We start from the raw sequence: 20705 nt of genomic DNA on the forward strand, positions 1-20705 counted from the left end.
ATCAGATTGTCCAGATTCTCTCTGAGTGACTAGATGGGGTGTCCTGCGATCACCCTGAAGTGAAATAAGTCTTTGATACTGGATGGTTTTTGTTTTATTCTTATCTATAAATAGAGGGACGATAGCCCATATATGAGACTTCAAAGGTCTTTTATTTTGAAACTCTACATCAGATTGTCCTGATTTTCTCTGATTGACTAGATGGGGTCTCCTGCTATCACCCTGAGGTGAAATAAGTTAAATTTGATTAACTTCGAATGACTCTTTGATTATGGACGGTTTTCATTAAATAATAATCAAAATATAGATGGACAATAGATCTAATTTGAGATTTTAAACAGCATACATTTTAAATTGTGCTTCAGAAAGTAATGTTATTTTAGGAGTGTTGTGAGATGGTGTCAACATCAATTGAAATTAGTCACCCAGTGGAAATGTCAGATATGTCTTCATAACTGTATACTTACATTTTACATTCACTCAGTTATAATGTGGGAGTTATACGTAGTTTGTCTTAAATTATTATTGATCACATTGTATAGTACATATTTCTTAATTTAAGCTTTTATAAATTAAACGCTTTTATTTTGAAGGCAGTTTTTACAGGCCTCTACCGTAATGCATAGGATATTTGCGCACCGCACTACAACGTGCGGGCTGGCTTGACTGTGTTTTCCTAAGTGGGGGCTGGCTTGACCACAGTCTGTTTACCCAGTGTTTCCTGACATGAAACGTTTTACTTCACCTTGCTATGTGTTTTTAACGTATATTAAAAAACGGGGACATTTCCGGGGACAGTTTCAACCGGGGACAGGCCAATACAAACGGGGACTGTCCCCGGAAAACGGGGACGTCTGGTCACCCTATTCTAAATTGTCCCTGTCATGACTGATGACTGCTTTTCTCATTAATTTAGCCTAAACATGTTAACATTTGGAGTCTCAAAATACCATATCAGCACATATACTTACTCAATATAAGGTTTTTATTGCAAAAGTATGAACAGATTGTTATCTTGCTGAAAAAATACTGACAACATGACCCTGAAATCATCCTTTAGTGATGACTGTTTAGTGTGAAGCCCAACAGATGGAAGCTGCTGTCCCTTATGTACATTTTTCCCAGTCTAATTAATCTGACTAGGTGTTATGTCCTGCAGGCAGCAGCTGTGTGTAATTGGGTGTGAGTATGTGAGTGAGAGACACACTGTCAGGCTTTTTTATACGTGTTTTTTCCACAAATGACCCAATAAAACAACTATACAAATTAGCATTAAAGGTGCAACTGATAACATTCAGCCACCAGATGACACACTGCGGTTGGCAGTTTCATAGAAAACCTGCACATCTCATGGCTAAGTGGTTTAGATTCCCACTTAGCTAACTAGAAAACGTTACTGTTATCAAAATTGAAGAGAAGAAGAATAAGAATTTATAAGAATCTGAATTTTCTGAGTGCTTTTCTGAAAGCTTTGTTGTTGTGTCATGTTCTTGTGTTATTGTAATTATTCTATACTAAAAGGTATGAATAAGCTTTAAGACTTCAGTGCACATAAAACAGGAACAGGAAACATACACCAGAGGCTGATTTCTGGGGACGTTGTTGTGAAAAAAAGTTATATTTGTGAGTAAAACTGTTGATTTTTTTGCTCAGGAAGTGCTGGAATATACAAGCTGGACAAATATGGAGACAGAGACGTGAATCTCTCAGTCATTTACACCACCAATGACAACAAGGTACACTGTTCTCCTGACCTGATTAGAATGTATGAAGGTAGATATGGTGCAAAATGCGAGAGCGTGTAAAACCTGATGTGAGCACTTGCAGAAAAAAAATCTGAGCTTGTGTGCATACATTTACATTTGTATAAAATAGAATAGAATGCCAGAATCAATATATATAAAGGAACACCTACTCCCAGTAGTCGAGTTGAGGGGGATGCCATCCCCCCCCATCCCCCCTCAACTCGACTACTGCCTACTCCACTTTAAAATGAAATCCTCCATGTATTGACTCTCTTGTCAAAATGTCTCCTCAGTACCAAGTGTTATTCGAATTCGACACCGAGCTCCAAGTAACCAAAGTGATCGACGCGAACCCTTCCTTCGTCTGGGGGAAAAAGCTTCCTGATTCCACCCCAGACCAAGGTACCAATACGCACACACACACACACACACACACACACACACACACACACACACACACACACACACACACACACACACACACACACACACACACACACACACACACACACACACACACACACACACACACACACACACACACACACACACACACACACACACACACACACACCATGCATACATCACTTCAGGGGACATTACATTGACTTACATGCATTTCCTGGAGACTTATCCTAACCTTAACCATAACCAACACATGCCTAACCCTAACCAAGTCTTCCCCCTGTCCCCATAAGGGGGGCGAGTCCCCACACATGGCTGTGTAAACAGATTTAGGTCCCCACAAGGATGGTAATGCTAGGCCATACACACACACACACACACACACACACACACACACACACACACACACACACACACACACACACACACACTCACACACACACACACACACACACACACACACACACACACACACACACACACACACACACACACACACACACACACGCACTGATATACCACAATACATTGAGTTAAATACTTTTCTAGAGACTGACTTTAACACTTATCTTAAAACTAAAATGTAATGATTGACGATATGGGGACTTGCATTTTGTCCCGATAGTGGATAGGGGTCGCGGAAATGTTACTGTAAAAAATATGTATGACCCCACACACACACAAACACACACTGTTGTGTTTCGATCATCTTAGAGTAAATAACTTCATTTACATGTTTTCTGGAGACTAACTAACCATAAACCAAGGCCATAAAATGTAATGATTACCATTATGTCCCCGAAACGAAGTCCCAGTCCCCACAACTCACCACTCACACACACACACACACACGCATACACGCACGCACGCACACACACACACACACACACACACACACACACACACACACACACACACACACACACACACACACAGACAGACAGACACACAGACACACAGACACACAGACACACAGACAGACACACACACACACACACACACACACACACACACACACACACACACACACACACACACACACACATTTCCCATCAAAGTCTTCACTGTCTCAAAGGTGAAGTGAGAAATATCCCAGTTATACGTTTTTAGCGCTGTTTCAAAGTCTAAACACTGTTAAAAGAGGCTTTTTCTACCTCTTCTCGACCAGTTTAAAACCTAAACGGTGTTTCTTTCTTCAGATTTGTCTATTCCCGATATAATCGTCATTGTGTTGGCTGTTACGGTGGTTGTCGTGGCCACCATCGCCTTCATCTTCTACAGGTCAGTGCACAGCCACCTCTAAATGGGGACATTATACTGAGTAAAGAGAGCTGAACGATCATGACAGCATACCATAATATCTAACACAGTGGTTCTCCACTGGTCAGGCCTCGGGACCCACTTTTTCCTTTGTCAATAAATCGCGACCCGAAATTTTGAACCACTCAAATCTATTCAACAAAAAATCGCATACAATATGAATAAAGTGAAGTACAGTGCATATATCCCTTATATCCCTTGACAGAACTAAAACAAGGTTTAATGAGATGATGGAATCAAAGTTGAACTGTATAACATAAAAAGACACATTTTTAGAAATACTTACATATAAACTACGCATTCTGGTACACTCTGAGAAGAAAATAAATAAATCTATTACTACCCGACATAATATTAATAATATTTTATGCCATTGTTTGTTTTTCACTTAGTTCTGACAGCTTGCTGCTCCTCACAGAGAGAAGAGTAAAGAGGAGATAGTCTGTGTGACTTACTTTAAATTGTGGGTAAGGGTAGATAGCCCCCATTGTTCTGTGACCTGTCAATCATCAAACCGGGGGTCGTATTTCATTATGGGTTCATTTTGATCTGAAATTGTACCCATGGATGTATAAAGAATAGTTCTACCACAAAGTTATTCCGGGGACTTCCGGAAACAATCTTGATTCTGATTGGCCAGAGGACTCGAAAAAACATCAGCAAAGATGTTTTATTGAGAAGATGATCACTACGTGACAGACATTTTCAAAACCGTTTATGGTCTCCGGTACTTCCAGTACAACACCGACTGCATGCACAGCGTTAGAATATCGGGCCTTCAAAATAAAAGTTTGACTTTTTTTTCTTCAGTCACACATCTGCGACCCACTCGACTTTTGGGTCGCGACCCACCAGTTGAGAACCACTGACTAACATATATAAGGTTTTAAAAGTATAATACCCCCGAGGCTTGAGCTATGAGGTGCCTACATTTGGTCAAATCACTATTATTTTTTGGATTACTTTTTTATATGTACATTTTTCTGTTTATCTTTAACTGTATGAAGTGAAAGGGATTTAGCATTTTCAAACAGACAGAGAAAGTACGTAAAGTTGAATGGAAGTTAAAAATCAAAACATCTATTTTAATTTCCCTTCATATTAGAGCCTTTTTGTGAAACATTTGCAAAATTGAAATCAAGAGTTTCGTCAAAAGTTATCATTTTTGGTGCAGATAGACATAGCCGTGGGAACATATTTCAAATGGGGGGTGCTGTGGGGATGACACCAGGGCTTGTTCTGACCAATGTGCTGCCCTATAAGGCAAGATTTTAGCTGGCAATGAAAAACCTCTGCAAAAGACCAATACACTACCAAAAGAGAAACATATTGACATGTTGGACAGCTTATATAACAAGGCTTCAAAGTTATTTAGTATTATAACATGTTTTAATTGGAGGGGTGGACTTCACATCCTCTAGGGGGGTCCGGGGGGCCCTCTCGGGAAGATTTTTTTAACATTTTAAAGTCAAATGCTTCAATCTGGTGCACTTTGAGCGCCCAATTACTCGACTGATCTAGAGGGTACAACAGATCGGTTTGCATTTTATTAATCAAATAAGTATGTGAACATTTCCAATAACCTACCATAGCCAATAACAAATAAATATAACTTATTTTATTTGTGTTGTTCATTCATATCTTATTTTACCAGTTAACATTTATTTATTTATTTATGCATATTTTTAAATCTCCAGTTTTAAACGATATTTTTGGTTTACTGTCCTATAGTATACATTGGAATGATTTCAAACCTGTTTTTATTTATCCTAATAATTATAAAGGTGTGCCTTGGAAATATTTGTTTACATAAATTGTGATCAAAACGTTTGAGACTCACTGAGATAACGTATCCCCGCGGTATCCCCTCTCTCTATCTCTCTCACTTTGGCTGTGAGTTGTGGGCGCCTGCTAAGCCAACATCCCTCACTTTCATCCCTACAGCGCCCATCATACAGGGCAAATGGAAAATGTAACCGAGTTGAAAAAAGGGTGTTATCTTTACTTAATTATGAATGTTGTTACATCAAGGCTGAAAATTCGTTTTTTTTGGTATTATATCTTGTGGAAGTGCAGATCCCCTGTCCTTCACCAGGGGGTGCTGCAGCACCCTCAGCACCCCTACTTCCCACGGCCCTGCAGATAGATGTGGATCACTGTGCTTCATTTCATTTTGTATTTATTGATGTTATTTGTTCCTGCAGACAGAACAGGAGGGACCGTCTGGTGAGGAAGCGCTGGTCTCACATCTCCTCTGATCTGGTCACTCAACTGGAGAACAACGAGCTCAACGTCGTCTCTCTTAAGGTGAGATAATAGATTAAAGTTCTCAATCAGCACAAGGCAAGGCAAGTTTATTTATACAGCACCTTTCAACACAAGGCAATTCAAAGTAATGTAATGGCTTTTGACAATATTTTCTGAGGAATGCATTGATAAGACAAGATATCTGTTAATGTTACAGCATTACTACGTCGAAAACTGTTCCAATGCAAATATTTCGTATATCAATATTTTAATAAGGTAGGACACTGGTTAATAATATTGTAGCGTGTTCAAGTAACCAAGGGATGTAGTAGCCTATAAGATGTGCACAGTTATGTAATGCACTGTTGTTGGGGGGAGAGACCGCCCCTTCCATATGAGTGTGTGTGTTGGCGGGCATGAGGCGTGCATGACGGGACGAGTTGTGTTCGTATGTGGAAAAGTCATACTCAGTGCGGTGAGTGCTGGCTTTATTGCTACTGTATCCGTAGCACCCCACGCAATAGTTGGGACTGTGTACTGACGTCAGAAAAAAGGTTTGCCCCCCCAAGCGGAAATGTCAGACTCCGCCCATCAGACAGATATTTTTTTGCCTGTCTTCATCAATTTCCTGTTCTGAAAAAGAAAGCACATTTTGATTAGATAATGCCCGAAAAGCAGACATAAACAAATCATATCTAAAAACTTGTAATGCAAAAAATAATTGTCTTGCCGTTTGTAATCAACTCTGGAAGTTTCATGGTGATATCCATCAGGTAACTTTTTTAACCTAATCACCTTAACCTCATGTTTGCTCTGTTTCTCCATCAGATCGAGGACGAGAGGAAAAAAATGAAATTCCAAATCCGCCGAGCGCACTACGACAAAAAGGTAAGCGGTAGATTTAAAATCAATCAATAAGCTTTTGCACAACAATAACATTTTATTTTTCAGATTGTGATCCTGAAGGAGCTCGAGCACTCAGACGGGAACTTTAACGAGACGCAGATGATTGAATTAAACGCCGTAAGAATTACAAACACTTCTGCAGGATATTTGTTATTGTTTTTTCTTTATACACTGAACAAAAATATAAACGCAACACTTTTTTTTTTGCTCCCATTTTTCATGAGATGAACTCAAAGATCTTAAACATTTTTTATTTACACAAAATAACCATTTCTCTCAAATATTGTTCACAAATCTGAAACAATCTGTGATAGTGAGCACTTCTCCTTTGCCGAGATAATCCATCCCACCTCACAGGTGTGGCATATCAAGATGCTGATTAGACAGCATGATTATTGCACAGGTGTGCCTTAGGCTGGCCACAATAAAAGGCCACTCTGAAACGTGCAGTTTTGCTTTATTGGGGGGGTCTGGGGGGGTCCGAAAACCCTAGGGTTAAACCCTAACCCTAACATGTCACCCATTGAGCGTGTTTGGGATGCTCTGGATCGGCGTATACGAACAGCGTGTTCCAGTTCCTGCCAATATCCAGCAACTTGGCACAGCCATTGAAGAGGAGTGGACCAACATTCCACAGGCCACAATCAACAACCTGATATGCGAAGGAGATGTGTTGCACTGCGTGAGGCAAATGGTGGTCACACCAGATACTGACTGGTTTTCGGACCCCCCCCAGACCCCCCCAATAAAGCAAAACTGCACGTTTCAGAGTGGCCCTTTTATTGTGGCCAGCCTAAGGCACACCCGTGCAATAATCATGCTGTCTAATCAGCATCTTGATATGCCACACCTGTGAGGTGGGATGGATTATCTCGGCAAAGGAGAAGTGCCCACTATCACAGGTTTTTTCAGATTTGTGAACAATATTTGAGAGAAATGGTTATTTTGTGTATATAGAAAATGTTTTAGATTTTTGAGTTCATCTCATGAAAAATGGGAGCAAAAACTAAAGTGTTGCGTTTATATTTTTGTTCAGTGTATGATAATAAATAACCAGTTTATTTTTTCCCTGCAGGTCATGCAGATCGACTATAACAACCTGACAAAGTTTTACGGCACGGTGAAGTTTGATGAGGGTGTGTTCGGAGTGTTTGAGTACGGAGAGAGGGGGTCGCTCAGGGTACGTTTGATACGCTCACCTGCAGACCACTCAGGTGTTATATTAATGGTAGTGCAGTTTGAACATAAACCAATACGACCTAATAGTGTCAGTAGTATGTTAAAGAACGAGCAATTCAAATGGAAGCCCTTAAACAACAATCTGTCTAAAAAAAGTATGAACATTTGATCTCTAATGACAGATTTTATCAAAAATATTGAGTAAATATCTCAAAGATAACGACTTGTTCTCTCAAAGATCAAAGTAATAATGACTCTGCACCTCAATCTAATGACTTTCTCAAAATTATGCTTCAATCTTAAAATAATTATGTGTCTCAAAGTGATGAGAATACAATATTTTTTACCACATTTAATGTCCCTTTCTTCCTCCAGTATGTGCTGAACGATAAGGTTTCGTACCCGGAAAACACCTTCATGGACTGGGAGTTCAAGATCTCCGTCATGTACGACATCGCTAAGGTGACATATTATTATATAGGACAGTTTATAAGGTTCAAGCCAAGCTCAAAATTGACTTCCTAAACTGTGGATATGGACTATACGCGAGCTATTTAACCTGGGCCATTATTCCACTTAGCAGTATTCTGCACTAACTGTTCAACTTTTGCTATACTTATATAATTTTGAGCAATAATCTGGTTTTCAGCACTTAAATAATCATTATTATATCCAATGTCCCCCCAGAATAAAGTATAATTGATAACATTTTGATAATGCACTTAGTACTTGTTGTTGCAGTTTCCTCTTTTGGCCACTAGAGGTCAGTAGAGACTCTTTAATCTCCTCTATCTGCAGGGCATGTCCTACCTTCACTCGAGTCACATCCAGGTTCACGGTCGCCTCAAATCCACAAACTGTGTGGTGGATAACCGCATGGTGGTGAAGGTCACTGACTTTGGCTGCAACAGCTTCCTCAGCCCCGGGAAAGGTAAACAACAACAACAACACAACAGCTGCAATCACTTCTCAAGTACTACACTGAAGTAGGATTTGAGATACTCTCCTCCTCTCCTCTCCTCTCCTCCTCTCCTCCTCTCCTCTCCTCCTCCTCTTCCTCTCAGACCTGTGGACAGCTCCAGAACACCTCAGACGTCAGGGCACGTCTCAGAAAGGAGACGTTTACAGTTTCTCTATCATCGCTCAGGAGATCGTTCTGAGGAAGAGCACTTTCTACACCGAGCTCTGCGCCGACAGAGCGGGTGAGACAAAGACAGGCCGTCCAGAATGAAGCTCTAGAAAATCAGAATCAGCTATTCTTCTTTAATATCCTTTTTGAATAATTTTTTTTTTTACATGATTAGCCTTTAAAGGTCACCTATCATGCTATTCTTAGGCAATAGCATAGGTCTCAGATATATAAAGATATATAAAAAACATATCTATGAAGTGTTTTGCTCAAAATACCAAACAGATCACCCATTCTAGCCATGCCTCATATCCCTCTATTTCACTTCCTGTTTCAAAAGTGCTGATTTGGGGTATAAAGCTTTAAAAAGATTAAAAAGAGGAGGGGGCTGAGCTCATGCGGGACCCTGCAGCTACTGTCTAAACTAAATACTGCCGTGATGAAACGCCATATCATGGATTATCAAGGATTATCTCTGAAACAGTATGGAGCTCAAAGGCTTTCTCTCTTGCCGGTTATACCACAAGGTGAGTTCCTTTTTACTTCCTGCTTCTTCACACACATGCTCTCCAGTACAGGTTAGCTCTGAGTGTTAGCGATGCTAATGTAAACACCAACCATATTACGTCCAAAACAGTCGGGCATTGTTTCTGATAGCAACGTTTCTGATTGGGCCGTGGGTCCACATTTCAGATATTACATCATATCGGATGCAAATCTGGATCAGCTCCGTTGTACCCCGTTTTTAGAGATTTGGGTACGGAGGAAGAGAGAGAGGGTTTTATTTTCTGACGCTGCGTGAGTTCCCCGACACACCGGGGACACATCTTTATATAGAAAAGACATGAAAAAGTGCATTTTGCATGATAGGTCCCCTTTAAATACCAAATCATTATATACAGGACTGTCTCAGAAAATTAGAATATTGTGATAAAGTTCTTTATTTTCTGTAATGCAATTAAAAAAACAAAAATGTCATACATTCTGGATTCATTACAAATCAACTGAAATATTGCAAGCCTTTTATTATTTTAATATTGCTGATTATGGCATACAGCTTAAGAAAACTCAAATATCCTATCTCTAAATATTAGAATCATGAAAAAGTATACTAGTAGGGTGTTCAACGAATCACTTGAATCGTCTAATTAACTCGAAACACCTGCAAGGGTTTCCTGAGCCTTGAAAAACACTCAGCTTGGTTCAGTAAACTAAATCACAAGTATGGGGAAGACTGCTGATCTGACTGCTGTCCAGAGGACCGTCATTGACACCCTCCATCAGGAGGGTAAGACACAAAAAGAAATTTCTCAAAGAGCAAGCTGTTCACAGAGTGCAGTTTCAAAGCACATCCACAAAAAGTCTGTTGGAAGGGGGAAATGTGGCAGGAAACGCTGCACAACCAAGAGAGATGACCGCAGCCTTAACAGCATTGTGAAGAAGAGTCGCTTCCAGAATTTGGGGGAGCTTCAAAGACAGTGGACTGAAGCTGGAGTCCAGGTATCAAAAGTCACTGTTCACAGACGTGTCCGGGAAATGGGCTACAATAGCCGTATTCCCATGGTCAAGCCACTTCTGAACTCAAGACAACGGAAGAGGCGTCTGACTTGGGCTAAGGAAAAGAAGCACTGGACAGTTGCACAGTGGTCCAAAGTCCTCTTTTCAGACGAAAGCAAGTTTTGTATTTCATTTGGAAGTCAAGGCGCCAGAGTCTGGAGAAAGGCTGGAGAGGAGCAAAATCCAAGTTGCTTGAAATCCAGTGTGAAGTTCCCACAGTCAGCGATGGTTTGGGGAGCCATGTCAGCTGCTGGTGTTGGTCCACTGTGTTTCATCAAGCCCAGAGTAAATGCAGCTGTGTACCAAGAGATTTTAGAGCACTACATGCTTCCGTCTGCTGAAAAGCTCTATGGAGATGAGGAATTCATTTTCCAGCATGATCTGGCACCTGCCCACAGTGCCAAAACCACCAGTAACTGGTGTACTGACCATGGCATTACTGTCCTCGATTGGCCTGCAAATTCCCCTGACCTGAACCCCATAGAGAATATGTGGGGTATTGTGAAGAAGAAGCTGAAAGACACCAGACCCAACAATGCTAATGAGCTAAAGGCCGCTATTGAAGCATCCTGGGCATCCATAACACCTCAGCAATGCCACAGGCTGATTGCCTCCATGCCACGCCGCATTGATGCAGTAATCCGTGCAAAAGGATTCCCAACCAAGTACTGAGTGCATTAATGGACATTTTCAAATGTTTGATTGTGTTTTGCTGTTATAAATCTTTTTTTTTTACTTGGTCTGAGGAACTATTCTAATTTTTTGAGATAGGATTTTTGAGTTTTCTTAAGCTGTATGCCATAATCAGCAATATTAAAATAATAAAAGGCTTGCAATATTTCAGTTGATTTGTAATGAATCCAGAATGTATGACATTTTTGTTTTTTTAATTGCATTACAGAAAATAAAGAACTTTATCACAATATTCTAATTTTCTGAGACAGTACTGTATGTATACCGAAAAAAAAACAAGATTATAAAATATAGCAAAGTGCTGTGAAAATGAAGATGTGAAATGAGAGCAAAGAGATTTATTAATACGATACGATACAATAATACTTTAATGGTCAGATCGAGTCTGAAATTTGTGTGTGTGTGTGTGTGTGTGTGTGTGTGTGTGTGTGTGTGTGTGTGTGTGTGTGTGTGTGTGTGTGTGTGTGTGTGTGTGTGTGTGTGTGTGTGTGTGTGTGTGTGTGTGTGTGTGTGTGTGTGTGTGTGTGTGTGTGTGTGTGTGTGTGTGTGTGTGTGTGTGTGTGTGTGTGTGTGTGTCTAACAGAAAAGCTTGCCAAGGTCATCATGTCGTACTTCAGACCTGACCTTAACTTTGAGACGGCTTCAGAGAAAGAGTTAGAGGTGAGTAAATACCAACTGTATCTGCTTCTAGTCGTCTGAATTTAGTATTTAAAACGTTGTTACCTTCCTCTCGTAGGTGTACATGTTGATAAAAAGCTGCTGGGAAGAAGATCCAGAGAGAAGACCGGACTTTAAGAGGGTGGAAAACTGTCTGGGGAAAATCATCAGGTAATGCTTTTCACTCATTACTTCCTTTTTCTGCCGAGCTCTGTGAAATTGATAACAGACAGTATGTGTTAAAGTGTTTGTTTCCCTTCTGTTGTCCTTCAGTAAAATTCACAACCAGGACAATGAGAGCTACATAGACAACATGATCCGCCGCCTGCAGATGTACTCCAGGAACCTGGAGAACCTGGTGGAGGAGAGAACGGTTCTCTATAAAGCTGAGAGGGACCGAGCAGACTGCCTCAACTTCATGCTGCTGCCCGGGTCTGTTCACACTGAAAACAGCACACTATAACATCAACACAATGGTCTGAAAACATTGACACTTTAAGGAAATGCATTCATACAATGTGCCAAACTGTACGCACGTTATCGGCTTTGTTTGTAATTTTTGTAAACACTTTTAGCAAAACCGCATGCAAGTGTAAACATTTTTTTGTATAATAAGAATAAAAAATGTAAGCAAAATGATAAATAAAGCCTCAACAATAGGAATGAAAAGTGGATCGTCTTGTCCTCTCTCTCTCAGCCCGGTAGTGAAGAGCCTGAAGGAGTCGGGCGTCGTGGAGCCAGAGCTTTACGAAGAAGTGACGATTTACTTCAGCGACATCGTGGGCTTCACCACTCTGTGTCAGTACAGCACGCCCATGGAGGTGGTGGACATGCTGAACGACATCTACAAGGGCTTCGACAGCATCGTGGACCACCACGACGTCTACAAGGTGCTCCAATCACACCAGGATGATCAGATACCAATGACCAAGGGCATGGTGTTAGGGATATTTAAAGGTCACCTATTATGCAAAATCCACTTCTCCATGTCTCTTCTACATCAACATATGTCCCCTCTTCTTCATGTCTCTTCTACATCAACATGTGTCCCCTCTGTAGAAAGAGACTCTGAAAGTTTCAGGAACAAAGATTCTCTCTCTTTTTGTCCTGATCCATTTCTATAAAAACCTGTTTGAAAATGAGCTGATCAGATTTTGGCCACTTTGTGATGTCATAACGATGTGTTGGCTTGTGTCACCATTAGCAAATCACCAACCAAGGTAACCCCCACCTTATCACCTGAATCTCCTCCCTGAGAACCATTGTGTTCTTTTTAACCAAATATCTCTCAGAGGGGCGTGGGGGAGGGGCTCCTTATTTTCATCTAAAGTAACAGACAGAGGGTGTTTCTCAATGTCCATTAATTCAAGCATACTACGTCATCGAGTCCCGCCGAAGGACTGTTCCAATGTCCAGGATCCTTGGAATTCTACCGAGGCCGGCGTCCTTCGTTGCGGGAAATTTCGAGGCTGCACATGTTTATCCTCCGCGGTCTTAAAATCCCCACAATGCTTTGCGCACGGACCAATTTCCAAAATCTTTGCCGGAAATCGCGCTCCATTTAAGGCGGGGCCTTGCATATGATGCACACCTGTTAGCCTGTTCCACCATTCTTCGTTTTTCCGAGGATAGGAAGGATTCTTGCCTCGCTTCTGAAGAACCTGACTCGGAAGACATGTGCTACCAAGGAAGCATCCTCGACATTGAGAAACACCCAGTGAATCAGCACTTTTGAAACAGGGCTGAAACAGAGGGGATTATGGGATGCTGCAATGATTTGTTTGGTGTTTCAGCCAATCAGAGACAGGCTCTGGATATATCTGAGACCTGTAATATATTGATGAAAAACAGTATAATAGGGGACCTTTAAAGTTACAGGACTAAACACACACCCACCCCAGACTTCATGGTTTCCTCTGTTTCCTCAGGTGGAGACGATCGGCGACGCCTACATGGTGGCCTCCGGGCTGCCGATGAGAAACGGGAACAGACACGCGGTGGATATCTGCCGCATGGCGCTGGATATTCTGGCGTTCATGGGAACGTTCCAGCTCCGACACCTGCCCGGCATCCCCGTGTGGATCCGCATCGGAGTTCACTCAGGTACTATCTGAAGTCTGGGCAGTGATAGCGGGGTTTTTCTACAATAAAATGACCAAAAGGCAGAGTGCAAATCTCCACAAAAAGAGGATAAATGTTATGTGGGTCATGTTAGGTCAACGATGCACTAAATTCAGGCACGATATGAGATAAATAAATCCCTCACCAACATCTTGACTCTCTTTGATCGTTCCTCTTATTTTCTTCTATCAGTGGTATTGATATAATCCTGACTTTGTGTGTGTCCAGGTCCGTGTGCAGCGGGGGTTGTTGGGATAAAGATGCCCAGATATTGTTTATTTGGAGACACGGTGAACACAGCGTCTCGCATGGAGTCATCAGGACATCGTGAGTAGAGAGATAAAGAACCTGCAGACAGTACAGATCACCCACACACTGATCAGTACTCATTACTCAGAACTCCTTAAAGCCTGCGTCACACTGTCCCGAAATTGACACCAGATGGACACACGAATATGGAATTGTGAATATCGCACAAAGATGGCCCTGAACTTGGTCAACAGCCAAGCAACAGCCGAAGCAAGTACGATGCCTACAAAAGGCCACACGATGGCACCCGAACCACACACTCCGTCATGTTGTTTCCATAGCAACAACAACTTCCTGTCAACAGCGTAAACTCGCCTTCAAAAATAAAAGCATCTAAATAAAACAGGAAGTTAACCTAAATTACATTTAAGACATACAACTGCAACGAAAGTAACAAAAACAATGTCATATCCTTTTCAGTTTCACAGAACACAAATTGTACTATAATACGATGTCTACACGACGGCATTGCGAGGGCTTCACGTAGTCGTGTTGCATCCAGCAATCGGGCAGCTTCTTGTTTTCTTCGTATTGTCTTCGTGAGGCGAAAAATGCCCGATGGCACCGACGATCACACGAAGTAAAGATGAAGATGACACGATTTGACATGATGCCCTCACGATGGCCTTACGAAGGGCAAAATGGACACACAAATTTAACATGAAAATGAACCTTCGCAAGGTCTTTCGGCAATTTGTTGGCATGCCAAAGATGTGGCCACCGCTCACGACGTTGCTGCCGGAGCCGGCGGTCACACGATGGCTTAAGATGCCCTCACGAATGGCCCGATGTTGTTACGATCAGAGCCGAATTCGAACATTTCCTTTATCTTGTGTCTATTTGGGGACAGTGTGACGCGGGCTTTACAGAACACACATCTAATTCAATAAACCAACCAGAGCCTGAAGAACAGAAGCCTGTTGTTTCATCTTTTAATTTCCTGCAGCGCTGCGGATCCACGTCAGCCAGCCCACTGTAAACATCCTGCAGAGGACCGACTGCAGGTTCGAGTACGAGATGAGAGGAGAGACATATCTGAAGGTGAAGATAGACCTCTTTATTGAGTTCAATTATTCACATAAAAGCCGGTCAGACAGAAGCAGATTAACTCAAGTACTGTTGAGGATCATTTTGAGTTAAATGTACTTTACTTAAGTATTTTAATGTAATGCTTTTTAATACTTCTTCTCCAATACTTATTGTACTTTTTAGTAAAGCATTACCGTTGATCAAACCAGCAACATAACTGTTTTCGGTACAAAGAGGTCAAATGATCCTATATAACACAAAAAAGTTGAACGTATATTTTTTATTATCATAGCTTTGTTTTTGTGCGACAGTAAGATGCTACTTAACGCACCGATCAAACAATCTAATAATATCATATATAATCATAATAATTTACCACAAATGGAGGTCATATTCCTGCAGGATCGTACTTTTATTTTCATACTTTGAGTACAAATGGATGATAATACATGTGTACTTTTACTCTGGGAATTTGAATGCAGGTCTTTGACTTGGAGTATTATGACATGAAATGTAGTGGTACCTTGATATAAATAAAGGATATGAACCTTTTTGAAAGCAGACATAATGCAGAGTCCCCTGTCACACACTGACGTAAAATGTTGTAAATGTTTGGTTATTTTTAGGGTAAAGGCACGGAGATAACCTACTGGTTGACAAATGAGACGGGAGAAAACTACGACCTGCCGACGCCTCCAACAACGTAAGAACATCTCAATTACTTTCACTAAGATAGATAGATAGGTAGGTAGGTGGGTGAATGGGTGGATGGATGGATAGATGGATGGATAGATGGATGGATAGATAGATGGATAGATGGATGGATGGATAGATGGATGGATGGATAGATGGATGGATGGATAGATAGATGGATGGATATATGGATAGATGGATGGATAGATGGATGGATGGATAGATAGATGGATGGATAGATGGATAAATAGATGGATAGATGGATGGATAGATGGATGAATAGATGGATGGATAGATGGATGGATAGATGGATGAATAGATGGATGGATAGATGGATGGATGGATAAATAGATGGATAGATGGATGGATAGATGGATGGATAGATGGATGGATAGATGGATGGATGGATGGATAGATAGATGGATAGATGGATGGATGGATAGATGGATGGATAGATGGATGGATAGATGGATAGATGGATAGATGGATAGATGGATAGATGGATAGATGGATGGATGGATAGATGGATGGATGGATAGATGGATAGATAGATAGATAGATGGATGTATGGATGGATTGATAGATGGATGGATAGATGGATAGATAGATAGATGGATGGATGGATAGATAGATAGATGGATGGATAGATAGATGGATAGATAGATGGATGGATGGATGGATAGATAGATAGATGGATGGATGGATAGATGGATGGATAGATAGATAGATAGATGGATGGATAGATAGATGGATAGATAGATGGATGGATGGATGGATAGATAGATAGATAGATGGATGGATAGATAGATGGATGGATGGATGGATAGATGGATGGATAGATAAATAAGTAATTTATTGATTTTTTTATATACATGTGGAAAAACAAATGTTCAGTAACAAATATAATGCAGGATATTGTGCAAGAAATTGATTATTGAATATTAAATTGAATATAAATGTTTTTAAGTGCACCACGGCATTGTAGGGCCATTTTAGATACAAATCAAAAATGAAATACAATTTTGGATGCGTGAGAGAGGGACACATTTTATTGTGCTAAAACGTGCTTTATTCCCTTCTTCCTGCCCCTCCAGGGAGAACTTCCAGCGGCTGCAGCAGGACCTCGCCCACATGACCCTGGCCTGTCTGGAGCGGCGCTCTCGAGGGTCCATCAGGAGGAAGAGGCCGCTCACCAGTCAGAGCCGCGAGGATGACGAGGAGTCGGAGGAAGAGTCAGAACTCCCCGAGTACCTGCACCTGGCCACCGTGGACAACACACTCAGTACCTTCCTGTAGTACTGCAGAGAGTACACAGAGTACCTTCCTGTAGTACTGCAGAGAGTACAGAGTACCTTCCTGTAGTACTACAGAGAGTACACAGGGTACTTTCCTGTAGTACTGCAGAGAGAACACTTCCTGTAATTTCCTGTAGTAATAATAATAATTCATTCTATTTGGAGGCGTCTTTCAAAGCACCCAAGGACACCTTACAACTCATAAAATAGTACTGCAGAGAGTACACAGAGTACTTTCCTGTAGTACTGTAGAGACAGTGGCGGTTCTAGAACATTTGACATGGGGGGGCAAAGGGGGGGCAAGAGGTCATGCCAGGGTGGCATGGGAGGGCGGACCGTACGTGGTATTTTATTCTGTATAACCTATTTATTGTTAAATCATGTCCTAACACAATACAATACAAGTGTTCTTAATGCACAAGAGAAACAAGGTGTTCAGACCAACAAACTCAAATATAGTATAAAACAGCAGAAAGTACTCATGATACCCTAGAGTTCTGTTTACTGTGAGTAGTGTTTAGTGTGCTGCTGTAATGGAATATGTATTCAAGAAGAATAAAAACATCCCATGTGGTCCAGCTGGAGTCTCATCTGCCTCCTGATCCCTGCCTCTGTCCCTCTTTCTGACACTTCATCTTTATTCCTCACATACATTTCTTCTTCTTCACTAATGTCTTCATCTCCTCCTGGCTTCCTCCTGCTCTGACCCTCCTGGTCTCTTCATCTCCTCCTGGCTTCCTCCTGCTCTGACCCTCCTGGTCTCTTCATCTCCTCCTGGCTTCCTCCTGCTCTGACCCTCCTGGTCTCTTCATCTCCTCCTGGCTTCCTCCTGCTCTGACCCTCCTGGTGTCTTCAGTGAACTCTCTTTTCCTTTTCCTCTATCTGTTCATCCTGATCACTTCTCAGATATGTATTTTTGTTGTTGTTGACTCACTCCAGCTACTCTGGCCTGCAAGAGTCTACTTGTGAAAAGCACTGGTACAAATGCTTGTATAACTTTACACGTTAGGGCCATGTAGCTAATAAGCAGGGCCGTCCCTCCCTACAGGCCGATCATGCAGACTGCGTGGGGCCTCATCTTGCGGAGGGGGCCTCATCTTGCGGAGGGGGCCTCATCTTGCGGAGGGGGCTTCAACTGAGCCGAAAATGCGGCGCACTTATGCGGTGCTATTAGTGTGGCGCGGCTTCATTAGCATGAGGGAGGGGACAGGCTGAGGGATGAGGAGCACTGTGCTTTGTTTCAGGAGGAAACTCAGTTATTCAATCAGGAGAGAGGGTGTTGGTAAGAATACATATTTATTGCCAGGAATACACAAATGAATGTAATGGAGTTTTGGCGATTAGGCCCCGTTGTGCAGGAGTATCATTCGGGAGGGGAGAACCGATCCGATGAAACCCCTCGGGGTCTAGAAACAGGTGGTGGTGAATGGATAGTTGGGGTCGGTCTGAAGGGGAGGAGCTTAGCTTGACCCTGGTGGTGGTGAATGGATAGTTGGGTCGGTCTGAAGGGGAGGGGCTTAGCTTGACCCTGGTGGTGGTGAATGGATAGTTGGGTTCGGTCTGAAGGGGAGGGGCTTAGCTTGATCCTGGTGGTGGTGAATGGACAGTTGGGGTTGGTCTGAAGGGGAGGGGCTTAGCTTGACCCTGGTGGTGGTGAATGGATAGTTGGGTTCGGTCTGAAGGGGAGGGGCTTAGCTTGATCCTGGTGGTGGTGAATGGATAGTTGGAGTCGGTCTGAATGGGAGGGGCTTAGCTTGACCCTGGATTCAGAGGGACAGGAGGTCAGGGTGTCCGCGGGGTCTTAAAAAGTATTAAAAGTTGATAAATCAATTTAGCGAAAATTAAGGCTATTAAAAAGTATTAAAAAGTATTAAACGGCATTTTCCAAGGTATTAAGAAGGTTCACAGCAACGACAACATGAAACACCCTTTAATTTACTGAAACGACATGTCGGGAAACCCCACAAGGCGGCCCCATGCATAGCGCGCCGTAAAATGCTGCTTATTATTTTAAGTTTCGTTGCCTTGTTCCGCTCTGTGTGTGTGGGGGGGGGGACTAAACGACTACGGTAACCGGTCCCAAGGTGGGTAGACCGGCATACGCAACGCTCTGGGGGTCCAACGGCTCCGTGTGTGCCCTATATGATCATTTTCTGATAACGATGAAATAGCCCGCCTCCCTCTCCCCACGTCTCCTGCTGCTGCTGGGCTGTCAGAAGAGGGGGAGGAAAAGAGAGGCAGTCACCGTTTTCTTAAATATTATTATATTATTATACAGATAACAGAGTCGTTATCAATTGGTTTTAAAGCTCAATAAATAACAAAGAAAGACCTCTGACCGGCACTTTTCTAATTTTGTACGGAAGATTTAAACTTTAACGGACATGTTGACCGGCGGAACATCTTTTTTACGGAAACTGCCGCGCGGTCCCCTCGTTCCTTGGAAAAGGCGGAGAGGTGGGTGTTTTTCATCTGCTGGTGGACTACCTGAGAGATACAGCAGGAGAACACGCCGTCCACCGCGGAGAATAAACAGAAGGGCAACCATGGCAACCATGCTCCGGGGTCTTCTTCGCTGCTTTTGATGTATTTCGGGCGGCAGCAGCGGCACTTACAGGCCTGACATATGTACTACATCGTTTCCAGCATTTCCAGCGGTCTAGTGTGAACGGACACGTTAATGAATCGAATGCGTGTGAACGGAAGCCTTTTTTGCGCTTGCGAATGCGTTTTAACGTATGCGTCCTTGTGGGGCCGGGGTCTAAGCCAAACTATATCCGGTCACAGAGATCTGCTATTTTAAAGTAAAGTCAACACATATAGACCCTAAATATAGTCTATATTAGGTACGAGAAAAGTCTTAACATATATATCCTTTTTTTGTAAACATATGACAAATGTGTGAGGGTGATGACGTCAGAGCATCCTCTATGTGCCAGGGCTTAGCCCCGGACAGCCCCAGCCCAATTTAACCCCTGGGTATTTGTGAGGGAGCTCCTATATGGCATTACCCCGCTGAAGCTCACCAAAGTTTAACATATTTCATAGTTCAAAGTTTTGTCAATTGTTTTGTTTATTGGTCAAATACTGGTTTCTGATGGTTTCTGAGGAGTTTTACTGGAATGAAAGAGCACAGAGTCTACAGAAGCAAAAAAGCAGCATACTGCATTAAACCTGACCTTCACAGAGAGGTTGAAGTTCATGTGGAAAGGAGGCTTCAGTAGTCTGTCTGCACTCTGTTTAGTTTTGCTATCTTACAATCAATATAGTAAAGTGTGTAGCCAATGTAACCGGTTAGAACTCAAAGTTGCGATGAGGTCTTAAAATGTATGGAAAGGGTCTTAAAAACGGTCTTAAAAGGTATTAAATTTGACTTCAGGACTCCTGCATATACCCTGGAGGTGAAAAGGGGGGGAGGAG

The 20705-nt window shown here is 42.1% G+C and overlaps 1 protein-coding gene across 4 annotated transcripts in view; it reads left to right on the forward strand.

Moving 5' to 3' along the window:
* Positions 1 to 17863, forward strand: part of gucy2cb (guanylate cyclase 2Cb) — a 31452-nt gene extending 13589 nt beyond the window's left edge. For all 4 annotated transcript variants that reach the window (XM_079658797.1, XM_079658799.1, XM_079658800.1 and 1 more), the window contains exons 9-27: positions 1654 to 1736; positions 2039 to 2147; positions 3350 to 3431; positions 5675 to 5777; positions 6546 to 6605; positions 6669 to 6740; positions 7699 to 7803; positions 8178 to 8264; positions 8601 to 8733; positions 8867 to 9004; positions 11765 to 11841; positions 11918 to 12009; positions 12112 to 12270; positions 12536 to 12728; positions 13767 to 13941; positions 14188 to 14286; positions 15215 to 15309; positions 15924 to 16000; positions 17085 to 17863. In XM_079658797.1, coding sequence (XP_079514923.1) covers positions 1654 to 1736; positions 2039 to 2147; positions 3350 to 3431; positions 5675 to 5777; positions 6546 to 6605; positions 6669 to 6740; positions 7699 to 7803; positions 8178 to 8264; positions 8601 to 8733; positions 8867 to 9004; positions 11765 to 11841; positions 11918 to 12009; positions 12112 to 12270; positions 12536 to 12728; positions 13767 to 13941; positions 14188 to 14286; positions 15215 to 15309; positions 15924 to 16000; positions 17085 to 17286 — 2141 coding nt within the window. In that variant the 3' untranslated portion in view covers positions 17287 to 17863. The remainder of the gene's footprint in view (positions 1 to 1653; positions 1737 to 2038; positions 2148 to 3349; positions 3432 to 5674; positions 5778 to 6545; positions 6606 to 6668; positions 6741 to 7698; positions 7804 to 8177; positions 8265 to 8600; positions 8734 to 8866; positions 9005 to 11764; positions 11842 to 11917; positions 12010 to 12111; positions 12271 to 12535; positions 12729 to 13766; positions 13942 to 14187; positions 14287 to 15214; positions 15310 to 15923; positions 16001 to 17084) is intronic.
* Positions 17864 to 20705: the final 2842 nt, after the last annotated feature.

The sequence above is a fragment of the Notothenia rossii genome, assembly GCF_949606895.1.
Source record: "Notothenia rossii genome assembly, chromosome: 11".
In the NCBI taxonomy this organism is placed as follows: Eukaryota; Metazoa; Chordata; class Actinopteri; order Perciformes; family Nototheniidae; genus Notothenia; species Notothenia rossii.